This window comes from Sparus aurata, chromosome 13 (assembly GCF_900880675.1).
Source record: "Sparus aurata chromosome 13, fSpaAur1.1, whole genome shotgun sequence".
NCBI lineage: Eukaryota > Metazoa > Chordata > Actinopteri > Spariformes > Sparidae > Sparus > Sparus aurata.
In genome coordinates this window covers 10,285,419-10,301,796 of record NC_044199.1, presented here as the reverse complement: position 1 = coordinate 10,301,796, position 16,378 = coordinate 10,285,419, and the positions used below count along the sequence as shown (strand labels likewise).

The window sequence follows — 16,378 nt, the reverse complement described above, 5'->3', positions numbered from 1 at the left end:
AACTGTCTGGTTAGGGTTAGGAATGGATTGTGTCTTGGCTTTAAAATGCCTGGTAAAGAAATAATCTGTCTTTTTGTTTTTGTTGTTGTTGTTGTTGCCACAGAGATGGCTAGAAATTGTTTCCAGATGTCCTTAAAACTATCCATTGGTGTCACATGTATCAAGTCAGGTCATAAGCATGTAATGTAAATGTAACTGTGGTTTGCATAGATCTCGTAATTGGGCTAAAAGAGTAAAGTAAAGATTTGAATAGAAGGACATACAAGAGGAAGAAAAAACAAAAATGTATAACCTGACTCTTTTCTGTGCAGTATAAAGCCTGTTTCACATAATTGCCAAACATATGCAGCACTTGGCAACAACGGTGCAGACGATAACAGAGATCATATTTGATGGTGATAGCTGGTGGAGAGTCTCAGTAGTTTCCTCGAGTAATTTGGATATGCCGTTGGTGTCGTTTTAATCTGAGTTTGACTTGCAACCTGATACCATGATACTGATACTTGCGTAAATGTACTCACATTACATTCTAGCACTGCCCGTTAATGATTCCCCCTACCCCCTGGTAGCAAATACACTGGGTGGTCATAAAGCTGCAGGTCAAAGAGGAGACATTGATATTGGATATTGAACCAAATTAAAACATTTATAACTGGTGAGTTGGATTTGACCAGTTTATTTCAATTTCACTGCTCGACAATGAACGTTTCAATTAAAGTCACGTGTTAGCAGAACCATTGACTGATCATGTAACCAGAACTTTTTATCCTTGTAAGTTTTTGTCGTAACAAAAGGTGTCTTATGTACATTACTTCAGGTGCCATCATCACAATTAAGGCAAAACTCTCACCTCACCATTTGTTGTTTTTTTTTACTATGAATACAGACAGTCAGTCGTTTTTCAGTATCAACATGTATACAAAAGTTACAAAACAAAATAAAAAAAAATTATATCTCATTTTTTGTAATCATTCATCCAGTCCATCTAAACTACAGTATAAAAAAACACTGTGTCACACCTCAATAAAATCTGCATATTTAAAAAAAAATACACTGTTAACCTCCTTTAACATCCAAATTCTGTTATGTTCATGATCACTGAGCCACCAACAGAACAAAGTGTCAAAAAAACTTCAGATCCCGTGTTTGTAAAATGCAAAGAACAATCTGGAGAAACCGTCATCTCACTTTGACTCAAAGCACCATCAAAGCCCAAACGCATCAAATACAGTCAGCGCGCACACACTCAACCCTCCAGTTTACTTTTCACAACAGATTATCTTTTTTTACCCTTAACTTTTCTTCAACACTGGTTCTCATTATTGTCAACAAACAAATAGAAAAATGCCATAAAATACAAAGCAAGTACAGAAAAAGAAGATACACGTGAATAAAAGTCCTCCTGTGGTTAAATACTATTCATTAAGTCTGCGATATATTTAAATCAGAAAAGAAAATTTCCTTTTAAATATTAGGGTAAAAAAAAAAAAAAAAAAATCACATTGACATCAGCTTATCACAGAGCCAACAGCAACATACAGTATATTTTACTAGGAAGTATCATGTGTGTGTTAATGAAGAAATAAATAAACACATCTACATGATAGAAAGAATTGCTGTTAAACTGTTTAACAGTTTGTCAGTTCTTCAGCTTACCTTTTTTATTTATTGTTATCCTTTACTGTACACTTCCTGTATGCTTCCTAAAGGTTCAAGGGTCAATTCAGTTCAGACATATTTATGTGAGGACGTCACATAAAAGCAGAATGAACGCAGGCTGTTGATTAGTCGTTAAATTCAAATAATCAAACTACATGCCATAATGTGTTTAACATGATTCTATTCAAATTCTTCTGGAACTCCAAGTAGCGTAGCAGCTTCCAGTACATCAGAATATCATAGAGACATATGAAAATATGAAGCCCCTCCATTGACCCAGACATTTTTTTTTTTTTGTTCAAATTGAAACAAGGAGAAGAATGTTATTTTTTTATCACAACAACTAAATAAACTCCTTAAGACTAAACTCTAAGATTGAAAGAAGTTGTTGAAAACTCTGGAAAAGCTTGAGAAGGACCTTAAAGCTCGCAGACGGTATAGAAGAAGTGGACGCAGCAACCGTGGCGTCACACACTGGTTTGCGGACTAGCCTTCACCATCTTGGTCTTCTTGGAACCAGAAGTGACCATTTTTATATGAGATTGTGGCACTGTGGAAGAGCGAGGGGTTAGGTGGTTTACAGCTAAAGCCCGCTCGAGCTAGCTAATTTGGTTAGCAAGGTGCATCTGTAATTCACGTAAACTGTGATATTAACTTAGATGCTCATTGTTGCTAGCGAAATTAGGCAACCAAAAGGAAAACAAGACATTTTTAATCGACCACAATGTTACAATTAATTATCATGAACTGAAAACTGAACGTGACAGGGTCAAGGTTTTAAGACGACAACAAAGACAACCAAAAACATGTTCACAGCTATTTAGATATACACACTGCCTTGTCAATAACAAGGTAGCCAAGCTCTAAAGCATATCCATCTTTATCCTCTATTTTATTCTAAATGGGACCATAATTTACTGAATAAACATCATACTGTATTGTAGAAGACTTGAAACTAGCGATTTGGACCATAAACTAATTAGTGAAATGTTTACTTTGGTATTAAATCAAGGTCATTTTTTCACAAGCTTACATACAATTGGACTTTTGCAGCCAGTGGAGTTGCCCCCCTGCTGGCCAATAGAAAGAATGTGTGTTTAAGGCACTTGGCTTCCTCAACACCGGCTTAATTTTCAGAGCCACAGGTTACATCCACTTCTTTTATTCAGTCTCTAGTTAGACTACGTTTTCCCACAAATGATCTATAAGTTTCTTGGCAGTGATTCACTGTGACTGTGTAGCACCACATGCAGACTTGATTTTTATATCTCACATTTTCTGTAACTTGACATGAGTATGCCTGTCATCCTAAAGTCACTTAGAAAATATTTCCTTCATTGATCTCAGTAGAGCTGAAACAGTAACTCGATTTTGAGCTCTAGATCTCAGTCAACATTAAATGGCTTTCACATAAAACACGCCTTCCTCAACTCTCTCTCAAATACTTCATGGTCTTACAAAATAATATTTTTTTTTGTATACTGTATCTATGTACAAACACCCAGTATCAGAGTCAGTGACCGTACCTCCAGTCACTCAATCTGCCTGTGGCTCCTGCTGTCAAAGATCATCGATCTCCTCTGTGGCTGGTAGAAGCAGCTGGTTGATGTTTCCAGTCTCTGTCCACTTTTCGGAATAGTCATTTTGTTTTGAAGAGCGATCCCCTCCGGCGTCCTGAAATTCTCCACCATCTCTTTAGAGAAGACATTCACTGTCGACGTGTCGTTCAGGTTCTTGATGGATGAGAGAAGCTTGCCGTCGTCTCCTGAAGGTGGGTAGTCCATGATGGGAAAAGGAGGGCTGAGCAGGATGAGACTTTGAGGTCTCTGCCTGTTCCTGAACGACGGTCTTTGTAAGATGTTGCTTCTGTTGGGTCTGGGACAATCTACAAACACTTCCAGACTGGGCGCGTGTCTCCTTGTTATGACTGGCAGCTCTGGAGTAGATGTGTTCTTCACCGCTTCGGCACATTTCTCGCCATTCGGGTGTTTTTGGTGTTTGGGCGAAGGCTCTTTGTTCTCCAGCTCCTCCTTTAGATCAGACATCATCGGAGAAGGTGCGGCATTGCTTTTCTCTGCGCTCACTTTAGGATGTTCCTTTTCTTGTTCCTTCACTGCGTCGAAATCATTCTCGTGACTGGAGTGAGGTATCTGACTGTACTGCACCTTCGGCGGGACGACGGGCACAGCTTTGGCCTGGCATGTTTTGATCATGAAGGCTGTGCGCACCGACGACACGCTGACCGGGGCCGAATTTCGACGTAAAGGCGCCTGCCGATCACTCAGAAACAACTCCAGCTCCGAGGACAGCCCGTTGTTTGCAGTTGCAGGTGAGGCTGGTAATCCTCTCTGGCATGAGGAAAACTCTGTTGAATTGCGATTTTGTTGATTTGAAATGTCTCTGATGCATCGTTGCCCCAGATCTAGATTCAGTGAGTATGGCCTGTGTTTAGCAAAGTAATTTTCCTCTCTTTTCTCTGCCTCGTAAGACATCTGTCTGTAAAACCTCTGAGATGACGCTGTATTCTTCTGTTTTGCTGCGCTGCATTTTCCTGTGTGAGGTTGTGTTGTGTTACTGCTGTTCACACTGACCCGTGCGGGTACTGACGGCAGATACGTCCATTTAGTTTTTGGTTTGCTGCTTGTTGTCTGAGGAACGTTTCCTGAGAGGTGCTCGGTGCTCTTAGCGAGAGATTGTTTGTTATCAACAGCAGGAGGTGACATCTTTCCTTCCTCTAGGCTCGGAGTTTCCTCATAAGAGCTGAAAGGCGACAGCTGGTTGAAGAGCTTCTCCACGTCCGGTGAGTGGAGAGGACTGGTGACCCACTGCTTGTTAGAGCTGAGATCCTCCCAGGGCTCCACCAAGTCCAGCTCCTCTGAGTTTCCTTCATCAATGTCAAGGTGTGGCAGCTCCAACGTGTGGCGTCTCTCCTCCAAACACACCGACAGCCTCTGAATAAGTTCCACCTCCGAAATCACACTCTTCTTTGCGCCTTCACAGGAGTTGTTTTTGTCTGCTTGAGGACTTTCGTGTTTCTCTGAGTTTTTGTTAGCTTCATCTGGTACTGTGGAGCTTTCAATTGCTGGAGTGTCCTCTAACGTCGAAGGATTCACAACTTTATCTGGACAGGTTTCCTTGAAAGGAAGTTGGCCCTCTTTGCTGGAAGCTGTGTCATCTTTGTTTAACATCTTTGATGTGATTTTTTGACTAAGCGTCTTCTCTTTTTCATCCACCACGTCAGCAGGGCGAGAACTGACTGCATTTTTGTGAAGAGAAAACAAGATGTCTGACTCCGAGGGCTGTTTCTTTGCATAGTTTGAGCCAGTGGCGATTACATGATCACTCAGAGAGGTATTTGACGAGTTCTCCCTAAATAACAAAGACAGAGATGGAGAGCTGCGGCTTCGCTTTGACTTGACGTCCATCGTTAACTTTGTGACCTCGGTGGTACTCTTGGAGCCGAAAACAGGTCTGAAAGTCTCATCCAGCAGGTCAATTTCAGGTTCAGTTATCTTCAGTTCTTGGCGGAGGTCAGACCACGGCTCTTTCCCAGTAGAAGATCGCTTTTCCTGAGAAAATATAAATGAGGAACAAACAAAAACAGAAAGGATTAAATACAGCCAAAATGATCCCTCGTTCATGTCTAAAACAAACAAACAAAAGCATGTGCTGTCCGAACCAAAGATATGTAGACAAACATTGTCAAAGAAACTTGAGTCAAAAGGGAATTGAGGATAAAAGGAAGGCTTACAACTTTGAAAGTAATCATCATTACAGAAAAGAAGATGTGTGCAAATGAAAGATAGCATATGAAATTCTGCTCAAGTGGAGGCACAACATTACCAGTTGAGTAGCTATGGGCTGGTTGTGCAGTTCTTTCCCAGGAGATGGCGCTACATCTTTGCCTTCTCTTGCATTTGCAAGGGTCGGTGGTTCCAGTTCAGAAATGTTCTTCCCTCCTCGACTTTCTTGCACCACTTCTTTGCTTGCATCTGAATTAAAAAAGGATGTTTTATTCAGTACATCCAATTACACATACATGACTTTAATAACAACCCAGGGAGACATTTTATGTGATAAAGGAAGATGTGCTCACCCTCTGGCCGGACTCTAGCAGGCGGCTCCTCAGTGTTTTTCTTCTCTGTTCCTTCCTGCTTCTTAGGTTCCATTTGGGGGAAAGTGTTGCTCTTTCCACTGTTGCTGCTCTGTTCGGAACTTTCTCTGGTAGGCTTCAGAGTAGCTGCCTTGTCCTTGGCGAGCCCCCTGCATGGCGTGCTGTTGGAGCTGATAACGGCTGACACGCGCAGGGGCACGGACACGGCAAAAGGCTCAGATATGTTGACGGCCCTGCGTTGATGCCTCGGCGAAGACTCAAGCGGGAAGAAGCTTCCTGGGAAGGAGGGCCGAGAGGAACTGTTGTGGGAGGAGCCTGAGTACAACATCCTCCTGTTTTTCGGGGATGTGGGCTTGTAGCCGCTGAGGTCATCGCCTTTGTACACCTTCAGTTGCTCTGGTAGTGTTTTTTGAGGGGCTGCAGAGGCACCTGGCGACCCCTTCTGGTTTGTGCTAGAGCTCCAGCCACCTGTTGCCCCGCCAGCTTTGTTCCCTTTAAACTCCCAGTTTTGGTCATGTTCACTCAGGTCGTAGAGTGAGTCGGATCCCAGGGTTCTGGATTTTACATCTGGAACAAAAATGCCACCAGATGGACTGTTGTTTCCTGTTCTGTCATCATCTGTGAAGTAACAAGATCATAAGAGCAAATATCAATTCGCTGTAATAGATTCAACATTTCATAGAGTGGCAACGACGATTTTGTAAAATTACACTCACACTCATTTGCTCTGTATTAGGCCTGCACGATATGAGGAAAATCTGCGATGTGCGATAACACTGTTCAATATTGCAATGACGATATAACTTGCGATAAATAAACAAATATTGAAGTTTGCATATTATTAACTATACACTTAATGATAGCTAACGATAGTTTTGAATTGTTCATGTAGGTCTTTATTGTTGTATTGCAGGTGGTGATGGAGGTTGTATTTTCTCTAGAAGTTGCAGCATCTGCTTGGCATGTTTAACACAGTACCTGTGTTTGTAACACGTCATCTCTCCTGAATCCAAAATAAGTCCATATAGCAGAAGTGCTGTTTCTTTTCACCACAAGGTCTTCGTCAACCACATTTTCATGGCTTCTCTCTCCTCCCTCAGCCATCATAACCAGGCAATCACCACCAAACTGATGCCGATTAATTTTGTCCGGGTAGCTACTGGCTAGCCGGGGCTTCATCTGATTGGCCCTTGTATCCAGGGCTCCGTCTGAAAGGCTAAATGTTGGCATGCTAAAAGTGCATGCATGGCGCATGTAAACAAAATGATTTTTCTTATTCATCGTGTGTCAGGCAGTCTTTTGCGATGTGTTTATCGCACATGTTCATATCGCGATGACGATGTAAATTCATCAGGCAGCCCTACTCTGTATTTATATGAATATATGAAGATTTGAACCCCACCTGTTGGTAAGGAGCACAAAGACTCCATGCTCCTGGACGGACGAAGAGCAGCCTTTTCTGTAGAAATAAGACAATAACATTAAAATAAAAATATATATATATTTCACTGTACCTGTGGTGCTATTTACCCATCTGTTTTGGTATGAGTCTCCAAGCTTTGGAGATATGAGCAGTATAGATGCCTGCATTTCTTTCAAATATTATGAAACTAGATGGCCTGTGGTGCTCAAATCGCCAACAATACAATTACAATACAAAACAATTAACAGCATAGTCTCTTTAGAGAAATCATACTCAAGATAATCTAGAGGTTCATGAAAGAACTATTTTCTTTCCGTATCACAGCATAGAAGGAAGCATGCATTTAATTATAGATGAGAGGCTAGCTAACATTACAGCTTAGCCAAGAAGGGAGCCAAAAAAATAGTAACATTTCTGGACTGAGACATTGCTTTTGAATTCTATTTTTTTTTTATTTTGGCACTTTGAGCACCACAAACCGGATGCCATCTATTTACGTTACATTCAAGAGAAGGCAGATATCGCTATAGCCGATAACTCAAAACTCGCCAACTCACAAGAAAACAATCTAGATGGATGAAAAGAACTGTCCCTTTAACTGAACGATGAACATTCCCTTTAAGTGACCTTCCCTTTAAAAGCGCCGTTGTTCAACGTTAACCTCTTGAAGGGACACTCTACCTGTTATCCCCGGTGATCTTATGAACACACTGCCGTTTCGGCTCAGTTTTCCCTTCGAGTCCACAGACCGTCCCAGGTTGAAGATGGACTTCCACTTCTTCGATTTCCCAGAGAACTTCCTCCTAGCAAATAAACAAAGATTGTTAAGCTATTCCACAATAGTTGTGACGTTAATACATACAGTAATCATACATGCATCAAACACTCTGCACACTGTTTGAAAGTTATACTCATAATGTCCATTTAGATTGAATGTGTCATACTTGCTGTCTGATATGTCTATGACGGTGTGGTAGAGCGTGGCAGTGCTGGTGTCGGGCAGACTGTTCTCCCGCTGACGTTCTCTACGCACGGGATGATTTGGACTCAAGGAGCGGGCCTGGGCTTCTTCCAGGCTCATCAGTTTCATTGGCCCACTCTGGCCGCTGATCGGGAGTGTGGCGTATTTCTCCCCACACATCAAACTCGACCCTGGAGAAGTAAAATAGGTCCATTGTTGAGATAGCAAATCCATCTGCCCAACTAATCTCCCTCAAAGGAGTCCACTTGTATTATTTGAACCTCATACCTTCTTTGGGTTTGAGCTGCACCGAGTCACCGCTAAAGATCTGCTCCGTGTGGTTTAGAATAAACTCAACCACCGACTGTTGTATCCGCACCGCCTGGAAAGCCATGTCTCCGTTACCTGATGATGACTCAATGTCTTTACATCTGAGAAGAAGAAAAAGAAGACAGGAGTGTTTATTTATACATATTTTTCCAAAGCAGCTACAGGAATACACACATTTTCTCCACATTACAGTAAAAAAAATAGGATTTGTGAAGCTAAATGTACCTCAATAGATTCGGAGCCCAAACCAGGGCCAGGTTTCGTGTGTGCATGTTCGTCTGGGTGCTTAAGGTGGCAAGGTGAGCCAAGTGCTTAGTGAGGTACTCCAGAGTCCTGAGGAGAGTCAACAAACACACATTTATTACATTACTAATTTGTTTCTATGGGCATTATGATAGAAATCTCAGTAACAACAGTTCACCTGAAGTGAGGGGTCGGCAGTTCTTTGACGACCCTCTGAATGTGCAAAAGTCTCTCATGATCCCCCTGGACTCGGACCACTTCCTGCGTGTAAAACAGACAGATATCCATGTCAAAAGAATTCAGATCTAGGGCTCGATCCCTGTGCCTCAACAGCTGGTTCAAAAAACTGTCTTACTTCTAACAGTTAATTAACCACAAATATGAATTGAATTCTCATGCTTGTGGCCTTTGCAGCTCTCTTGAAATGCAGTCTAATGGTGTTTAATTTGATCACCAGTAAACAGGATCAATGTAGGGTGAAGCTATGATCCCACTTCTTGGCTCTCTGCAGGCTTCCACCTGGCCTCCTAACCCAGTTATCCACGCTGAACAACTATAAACAGGAGTGTATGCGTCAAACTCATGTGACCGAGGCACGAAACAGCTGAGCATGTTAGCTGCGTTTGTCAGCCATGGGTGAGGCCGTAAACATATGTTGTTGGTAAAGCGTCCTCTCTCCCTGCACACAGGTTTACTTGGAAATGACACGTTGTGTTACAAAATGTGTGAAAATTCAATCAAGCACCTAAAAATATACAGATCCCGCTCAGCTCTCTTGATTTCATTTCCTTCCAAAATCAACTTGGTGAGAAAGTTCTTGGGTGTGTTTTTTCTTTCCATATTCCACCATGTGAGGAGCACACTGGAGCACTGGAGTTTTTCCGGCTAGAGCAGCACAAGATGTACTAATGCCAAGGTATGCAAATGGCCCGTCAAGGTACACAGAAAGCTACACAGAAAGCATGAACCAGGTCTTCAGTTTGGTATTCCTGTTTCCTCCTCTCTTAAGTTTCTTTCACACACCGAAAATGCAGCCACAAAGCTCCTCTCTGGTACTAAATGTGGAGTTTGTGTTACCTTGATTTTGACCACACAGGTTGCCAATTAAAGTTCACACTTAATTAGATTTCTCATTATACTTTTGATGCTTTTGCACTTGCACTTATTACAAACTTAAAACCCTACAATGGCCTGGCAAAAGGTTAGGCAAAAAACATAAACATACACAAGTTATTATTTACAATATTAATGACGTAATAAATCAAACTCGGAAATAGTTATTTGATACATTTCAACATAAACAAGTCGTCCTCAAGGGAAATAAGGTTCCCCAAATACTTGTTTAAAGCTAGGAACGTGGCTACTTATAAGGGTCCTGCTAACATAAACAAAGTAAACAGTATGAATTGTGTTTTACTTTGAGGACAGTCTGTGTATTCAGTCATGAAAATCAATCAACTCCCAATGTAGCCTGCTCTGATTTTGCATTGGATATAGATCATGTCATTGGTTAAAACCATTTCCTAATGGAAAACATATTTCATAGATTATGTATAACTACTCCTAATTATAGCTTAAAGTTTGCATTCCTAATTCAGGACCATCTTTTAGGATTCTAAGGGAGCAAATAAACTCAAAAATCAAATTTTTGATGACAAAGATGACACTGATAGCAAATCTTAATAAGTTGAAATAGCTGTTTTTGTGTAGTGATTTCATACAGTATCTTCTTTGTTTATAGTTCTGTTGACATCTGCAAATAATAACTGTGTCTCCAGGGCGGAGATAAAACCAGCTGATCAATAGTGAGTCAGAGAGACGAGGTCACTCTCATGAGACGTGATAGAAATAATGTGCAGAGTTGACAGAAAAATGCTGAGGCACCATGTGGGGTAAATACTGACATCATCGCCGTTCTGTCTGTTACTTATTACTCTTCTTAAAGCATGAACTTAAACTCAATCTGCTGTCAGACGTCTTTGAGGCCTCACAGAATTGTATTTTTCACTGAGGCAAACATTTATATGTGACTTGAATGTACTCACTGTGAACTTGCTGTATAGCTCATATGTGAGCAGAGGATTGGGTAGCTCCCTGAAGTACAGCTTACATAAGGAACCCACACAGTGGATGTCCTGGAGGTACACTTCCTTTGTAAGGTCAGGGCACGCCTCAGAGCTGAATTCCTGCCTGCACACACACACATACACACACATGCACACAGTTAGCTGAATGCTTTGATTGTAACCCATGCGAAGTACTGCTGCAGTATGTGCGGCTTGTCAGATTTAAGTCCATCCAGTCAACTAATGTTGTTATGGCAAAAAAAGCCAAACCCGATACTAATCTGAGAAAAAAATATTATGATATAATAATGACTATTTAATCAGCATAGATAAAAACCCTGGACCAACATCAACCCAATTTTGTGGGCTTGATTTGTGACAATATTTATATATTTTTCTTTCAGCGTAGCATAGATTTTGACTTCAGCTGCTCCAAACAGGAAGTACGCACCCGTGATTTTAGAGAATGTGTGTAGATACACACATGTGATACATAAACACAGAGTCATTGTAATGACATCATATTTTGAATCGCCAAATGTGTAATATTTTCCTCTACTTTTGATGTCTTCAAAGTACCTGAGACGCTGGATATTTGAGGTGACCCCCGACAGTCTGTAGATCCCATCCACAATCCCATGCTCCTCAATAAACTCTGCACATTTCTTCAGAACCTGAGGAACTGAAGTGAAGAAAGCATGTTAGTCATAGAGAAACATGTTAAAAAAAAAAACATTCATTTTGCCCTGGATCTGATGGTCACGTTAAATCTTAAAATCAGGAGAAGGAAAGAACGGTAAATGTAATGTCTCAGCAGAAACAATGCACATAAGGTTGACTTCATGGTATAGGGTTTGTTCCACCATGTCTGTTTTCTATTCCTTAGGGCTGCTGATTGTAGGTGGACTTTGACAGGAAGTTAAAAATGGTTTGTTTGTTTCAGAGGAAGGTTGACACACCCAGTCCTTGTAGCTGGTATTACTTACGACATTTCCTCTAATAGAAAACGGCTTTTGAAATGTTACCAGTGATCTGCAGCGTGCAGCTTTCATGAACTACAGTACATCACCATCTGTACACAACCGTGTTTGGCTGCACTATTAAAAAAAAAAAAAAAAAACCTCCAAAGAAATCACATGCTCTGAACCAGTCCAACCACAACTTCTCTTTAGCTTATAGTGAAAATAACAGTTGATTGCAAATCAGTATACAGGGAAATTTTTTATTCTGAAATTGAAAATGGAACTAATAATTAGTTGGTTGACTGGTAGTTACTTTTGTAGACGTTCCATCTGTCTCGATGAAGAATTCCCTACCTGCCAGTAAAACTTCTGTACAGATTAAGTTCCAGTTTTTAAGCCACCAACCTAAACCTTAACTTCATTAGTAATGGACTCACAGCTATCTTAAGAATTGGACGTTTAAGTCCTGGTTATGACTTGGCTGAAACTGTATATTATATACAGGGATTGTAACATTTCAAACTGTAACATAAAATTTTAATCATTCGTTTAACTATCGATACTCATCACAGGACTGTTGTTGGAAATTAGCTTTGGCTATATACATGCGTAGGCTATATTGGATGATTCTTCTTCAAGTTTCTCACTTTCTCTCTATTTGTTCCTTTCGAGTCAACAAAGTAGAAAACTGATCATCGCGCAAACAAAATTCATCCTCCACAAAATGTAAGAATAGTCTCGGTAATGGTTCATGTCTCAGTAATCACAGCGGACACCAAGAATCTGCCACTTACATTCTCATCTATTTGACTTAATTGGACTTTCAGTGACATGCCTGTGGTCAAATGCTGGATGATGAACGACTCTGGAACCTTCATTTAGTGCCTCTCACTCTCTGCACTGAGGGAAGATCTCCGCTTCTTGTAGACTGGCAACAAAAACCCCGTCTGATTTTTCAAAATACTTTATGAAAACATTAAATCAGCACATGATGTGCGGTGAGAAAGATTTCAGGTTACGGTTTGACCCAGCCTTAACGTGGTTCGACAGATGCAAGTTATTTGTTTCTGCAATAATGTTAAATGTTCCATTAAACGCTTGAGACTGCAGCTGCTGCTCAGTGGTTGGCTTTGCAACAACCCTGAAACAGTCCTGCTGTCTTTTTCTGCGTAGGATTTATAAACGCATTTTATGACGACGTTCTTTGTTGACTTCAAATTTAAAGGTTCAGGGCAAGATACACGAAACCGTTATGAAGCCAGTGAAGTGAAAAACATGTTTTAGCTTCTGCTGATTTAGAGAAATGCTTGTCTGATATTTTCGTAGTTGAAAACATGAAACAATTGCTAGAGAGAACTCAGAGAACGGCATAATGCTGAGGTGAGAGTTTCATACTCTTTTTACGTCCAACGCCGACTTTGTCACAGAAGTTTTATTGATCACTGTCATCAACTAATTAGTATTATCAGAACAGTGGGCTGGTGATCTATAGACTAAACCAAAACTACATACATTTAGGATGATACAATTTATACAACACAAATACAATACAACAAAACACGGTGTGACAGTCTTGAAGAAGAAATGCAGATTTCTTCAATGTGTTGTTTGACTGAAGCAGAAAATGAGTTTAACTTTGTTTTCAGCTGCCATTTTCACGGGGAACTACGGAGAACATTGCTTAGTAATATAGAAACAGGTAATGATTTGTTTCTAAATACAAATGAGGAACAGAGATAAAGTGTTAGTATGACACACTTCAATTGAACTGAAAGTTCTTTCCGAACTGTGCAGGTCATTTGAAATGTGTGGTTTCAAATATTTTTTTCTTTCTCTGCAACAATTTAGAGATTTTTTATTTTCGGCTGCACTCTGTATTCCCGGAAGACAAAGTATGTTTTGTAATGTGATGCGGTGTCTCGGGGGACGGGCCAGATATTGCCATGACATGAAATGAAAATAAACAGGCTATTATTGGAGACGTTTTGATGTTAAATCTTACAGACGTGAAGGTCCAAGATTGTTTTCTCTATTTAAAGAGTGCTCTGATATATACCATGAGATTGTGAGTGTATAAGCATTGAATTCTTGTGAAGCAACAAAGAGAGTCAACATCACATTGCATTGAATTTTATGTGCAGGGAAGATTTTGGTGTGAGGTATGATTTAATACCCTGCTTACGGAGAGATTTTGAAAATAAAAAGTCACCATAAGGTCGCTATATCTAAATTTGTACTTTGTGTCTACGTTAGCTCGTCAGCAGCTTTCAGTGCTGTTCATTTATTTTCATTAGGGGTTGATTCACAGTGTAAAAGCACAGTACATCTGCCTGACACCCATGATGGAGGGGCACGATCCAAACCTCCTCCCACTCTTCCTGCCCTGATTGCCCCGCCTTAGAGAGCGTCCACTGTAACAGGTCTTCCTTAAAGTTATCCTCAACACAGCTATTCATACGCCTCTGCACGTGGGGGACTTCTGTTCACTCTCTTTTTTTGACACATCATCTCAAAAAAATAACAGATGACGTTTGTAAAAACAGAGCAATTCAGGGGAACAAAAAAGGATACAAGAATATTAGCCTCTCAAATAAGCCCCATCACATTTTTTTAATATTTAATGAAGGTGTTTGTTTCTACACTTTTTTTTTTGGTCTTGGCTCATTATTTTCCCTCATCCAACCAGGCAGCAGCACCGCCCAGTCTTTTGTCAGACACAAACTAGTCATAGGAACTATAGTCACCGTAGGAAATTGACACGAAAAATGTAAGAGCCACACCCAGAGTCACAAATGACCATTAAATACAGCCAATGAGTGAATGAATGGCCTTACTAAATGTAAAACACATGTATACCTATTATTTGTGTAAGTGACAAACTTGGATCAAAGCCTGTTTTTGTTATACAAACACATCTTTTCTGTCTTAATTTCACCATATGATGTATATTTATAGGTTATAATAGCTACAATAATGGAGGAAATTACTAATTAAGCTTATTTTTTTTTGTATAAAATGTTATCCTCTGTGTATGAGTCAAGTAACTGGGTAAGAAATCAGTTTGTAGTTTGATGATAGCTGCTAGTAAAGGAGAGTTGGATTTCAAGGGAAACAATGTAAAACATTTACCATCATGTCCTGAACTCTGGAGATGTTCTATCAGGTCACAGCCGAACGCATTCTCACTTCCTTTCTTTTTGGTCTTCTGCTTAGTCCCTTTATTCTTCATGTGGCTCCAGTTAGTCGTCCAGACGATCAAAACAAACAGATCCTTGGAAGCGCGGCGATCGATCCATATGACCCCGGGAAAGGTTGAGTTTGTGGGTCAAAAGAAAAGCAGCCACATAGAAATCCCAGCAATCAGCTCCCCAAAGTCTGCATCCGCTGACTAACCGCACGCTGTAGGAGGCTGAGAGCAGAAGTGACGTCACATTTTGAACTTTAAGTCCTTTAAATCATCATTACTTTAGGTGACGATCGAAGAAAAGAGGTAGTGTGGCCGTTGCCTCGCTGGGACGTGGCAGACGGCTGCTTTATCTGTGAAGGATTTGCAGAAACAGCATTAGAATCGGCCGGTTTCCTGTTGTTTTTTTACCCCCAGCCAGTCTCCCTCTCTGTGCTGCTTTTTATCTCCTCCTCTTTTCCTTCATTCCACACAGTCTCCCTTTTTCACTGGCTTCTCCGGAGCTGAGGAAGCATACATGTATCAAGAAAGGGAAAGCCCCTCAGCAACATTAGTTTTTTAGTTTTAATGTAATTTTCTGCCGAGATTTTTCAAATATTCTGTGTGAAGAGATGAACTCGTGGCAGTGTTGTGGCAGGGATTTTTGAAATGTTGGGACTGTGTAAAGGGGAGGGAAGTGAAGTGAGGGGAGGAGAACAGCTGACTTCTGTTTCTCTCCTGGTTAAGGAATTACTGACCTTCTTTTATCCATTTTTTTTTTTTCATGTGCCCAACTCAGAGTTAACGGGAAAGCGGCTCACTGCCTTCCTGAATGCTCCCAATGTATACAATTTCCTGTGCAGAGAGCCCGGGCTCGAAAACAAAAACAGACGGGTTCTGAAGGAAGAGGGAAGTGGGAGGTGACTGAAGTGAGGGACTGAAGGGCACAGATGGGAAATGGGGGGAGATTGAGGGGGGGTGGGGGCATTGGGGTGAGGAGATGGATGACACACACATGGTTCTTGTTACTAGCTGCTATGCGTGTCATGTTTTTGTTTTAAAAACTGGACGGCAACATAATGAATGGACGCGTAAATGTGCGGCATCGATGTTAATCTTCAGCGGATTATATTTTCATCCAGTACTCCCAAGTATCTTTTTCTATTTCCCGTCTTAAGTGAATTCCCCTGAGAACGATCATGAAAATATCCATGAGCAGTGATGCAGTGAGTATTCCTCATATTTGTAGCTTTTTTACAGTTTCACACAGAAAATGATAGATCCTAAAACCCCAAATCCATAAATTGAGGTTTGAAATTTTAGAGCTGTTAAATACTTAACTTTCCCGGAGGAGATATTTTTTAACACTTAACCATTACTTGCAGTTTATCTACCCATGTTGTCAAGTCACCACTGACCACAATGATGTACTGCATTGGAGACATTTTTAGAATTTG

At 40.7% G+C, this 16,378-nt stretch overlaps 2 protein-coding genes across 10 annotated transcripts in view; one reads left to right on the top strand and one right to left on the bottom strand.

The window, feature by feature from the left end:
- Window positions 1-16,378, top strand: part of LOC115593906 (cationic amino acid transporter 2) — a 91,081-nt gene that overhangs the window by 46,208 nt on the left and 28,495 nt on the right. The gene's annotated exons all lie outside the window — the stretch shown is intronic.
- arhgap31 (Rho GTPase activating protein 31) lies at window positions 661-15,657 on the bottom strand. Its single transcript, XM_030437597.1, has 12 exons — window positions 14,888-15,657; window positions 11,376-11,478; window positions 10,776-10,920; window positions 8,909-8,991; window positions 8,713-8,820; window positions 8,446-8,588; window positions 8,141-8,348; window positions 7,878-7,999; window positions 7,176-7,232; window positions 5,756-6,391; window positions 5,503-5,651; window positions 661-5,228 (listed from the first exon to the last, which is right to left on the bottom strand). The coding sequence occupies exons 1-12, from the start codon at window positions 14,985-14,987 to the stop codon at window positions 3,192-3,194; spliced, it is 3,891 nt and encodes a 1,296-aa protein (XP_030293457.1). The 5' UTR covers window positions 14,988-15,657; the 3' UTR covers window positions 661-3,191.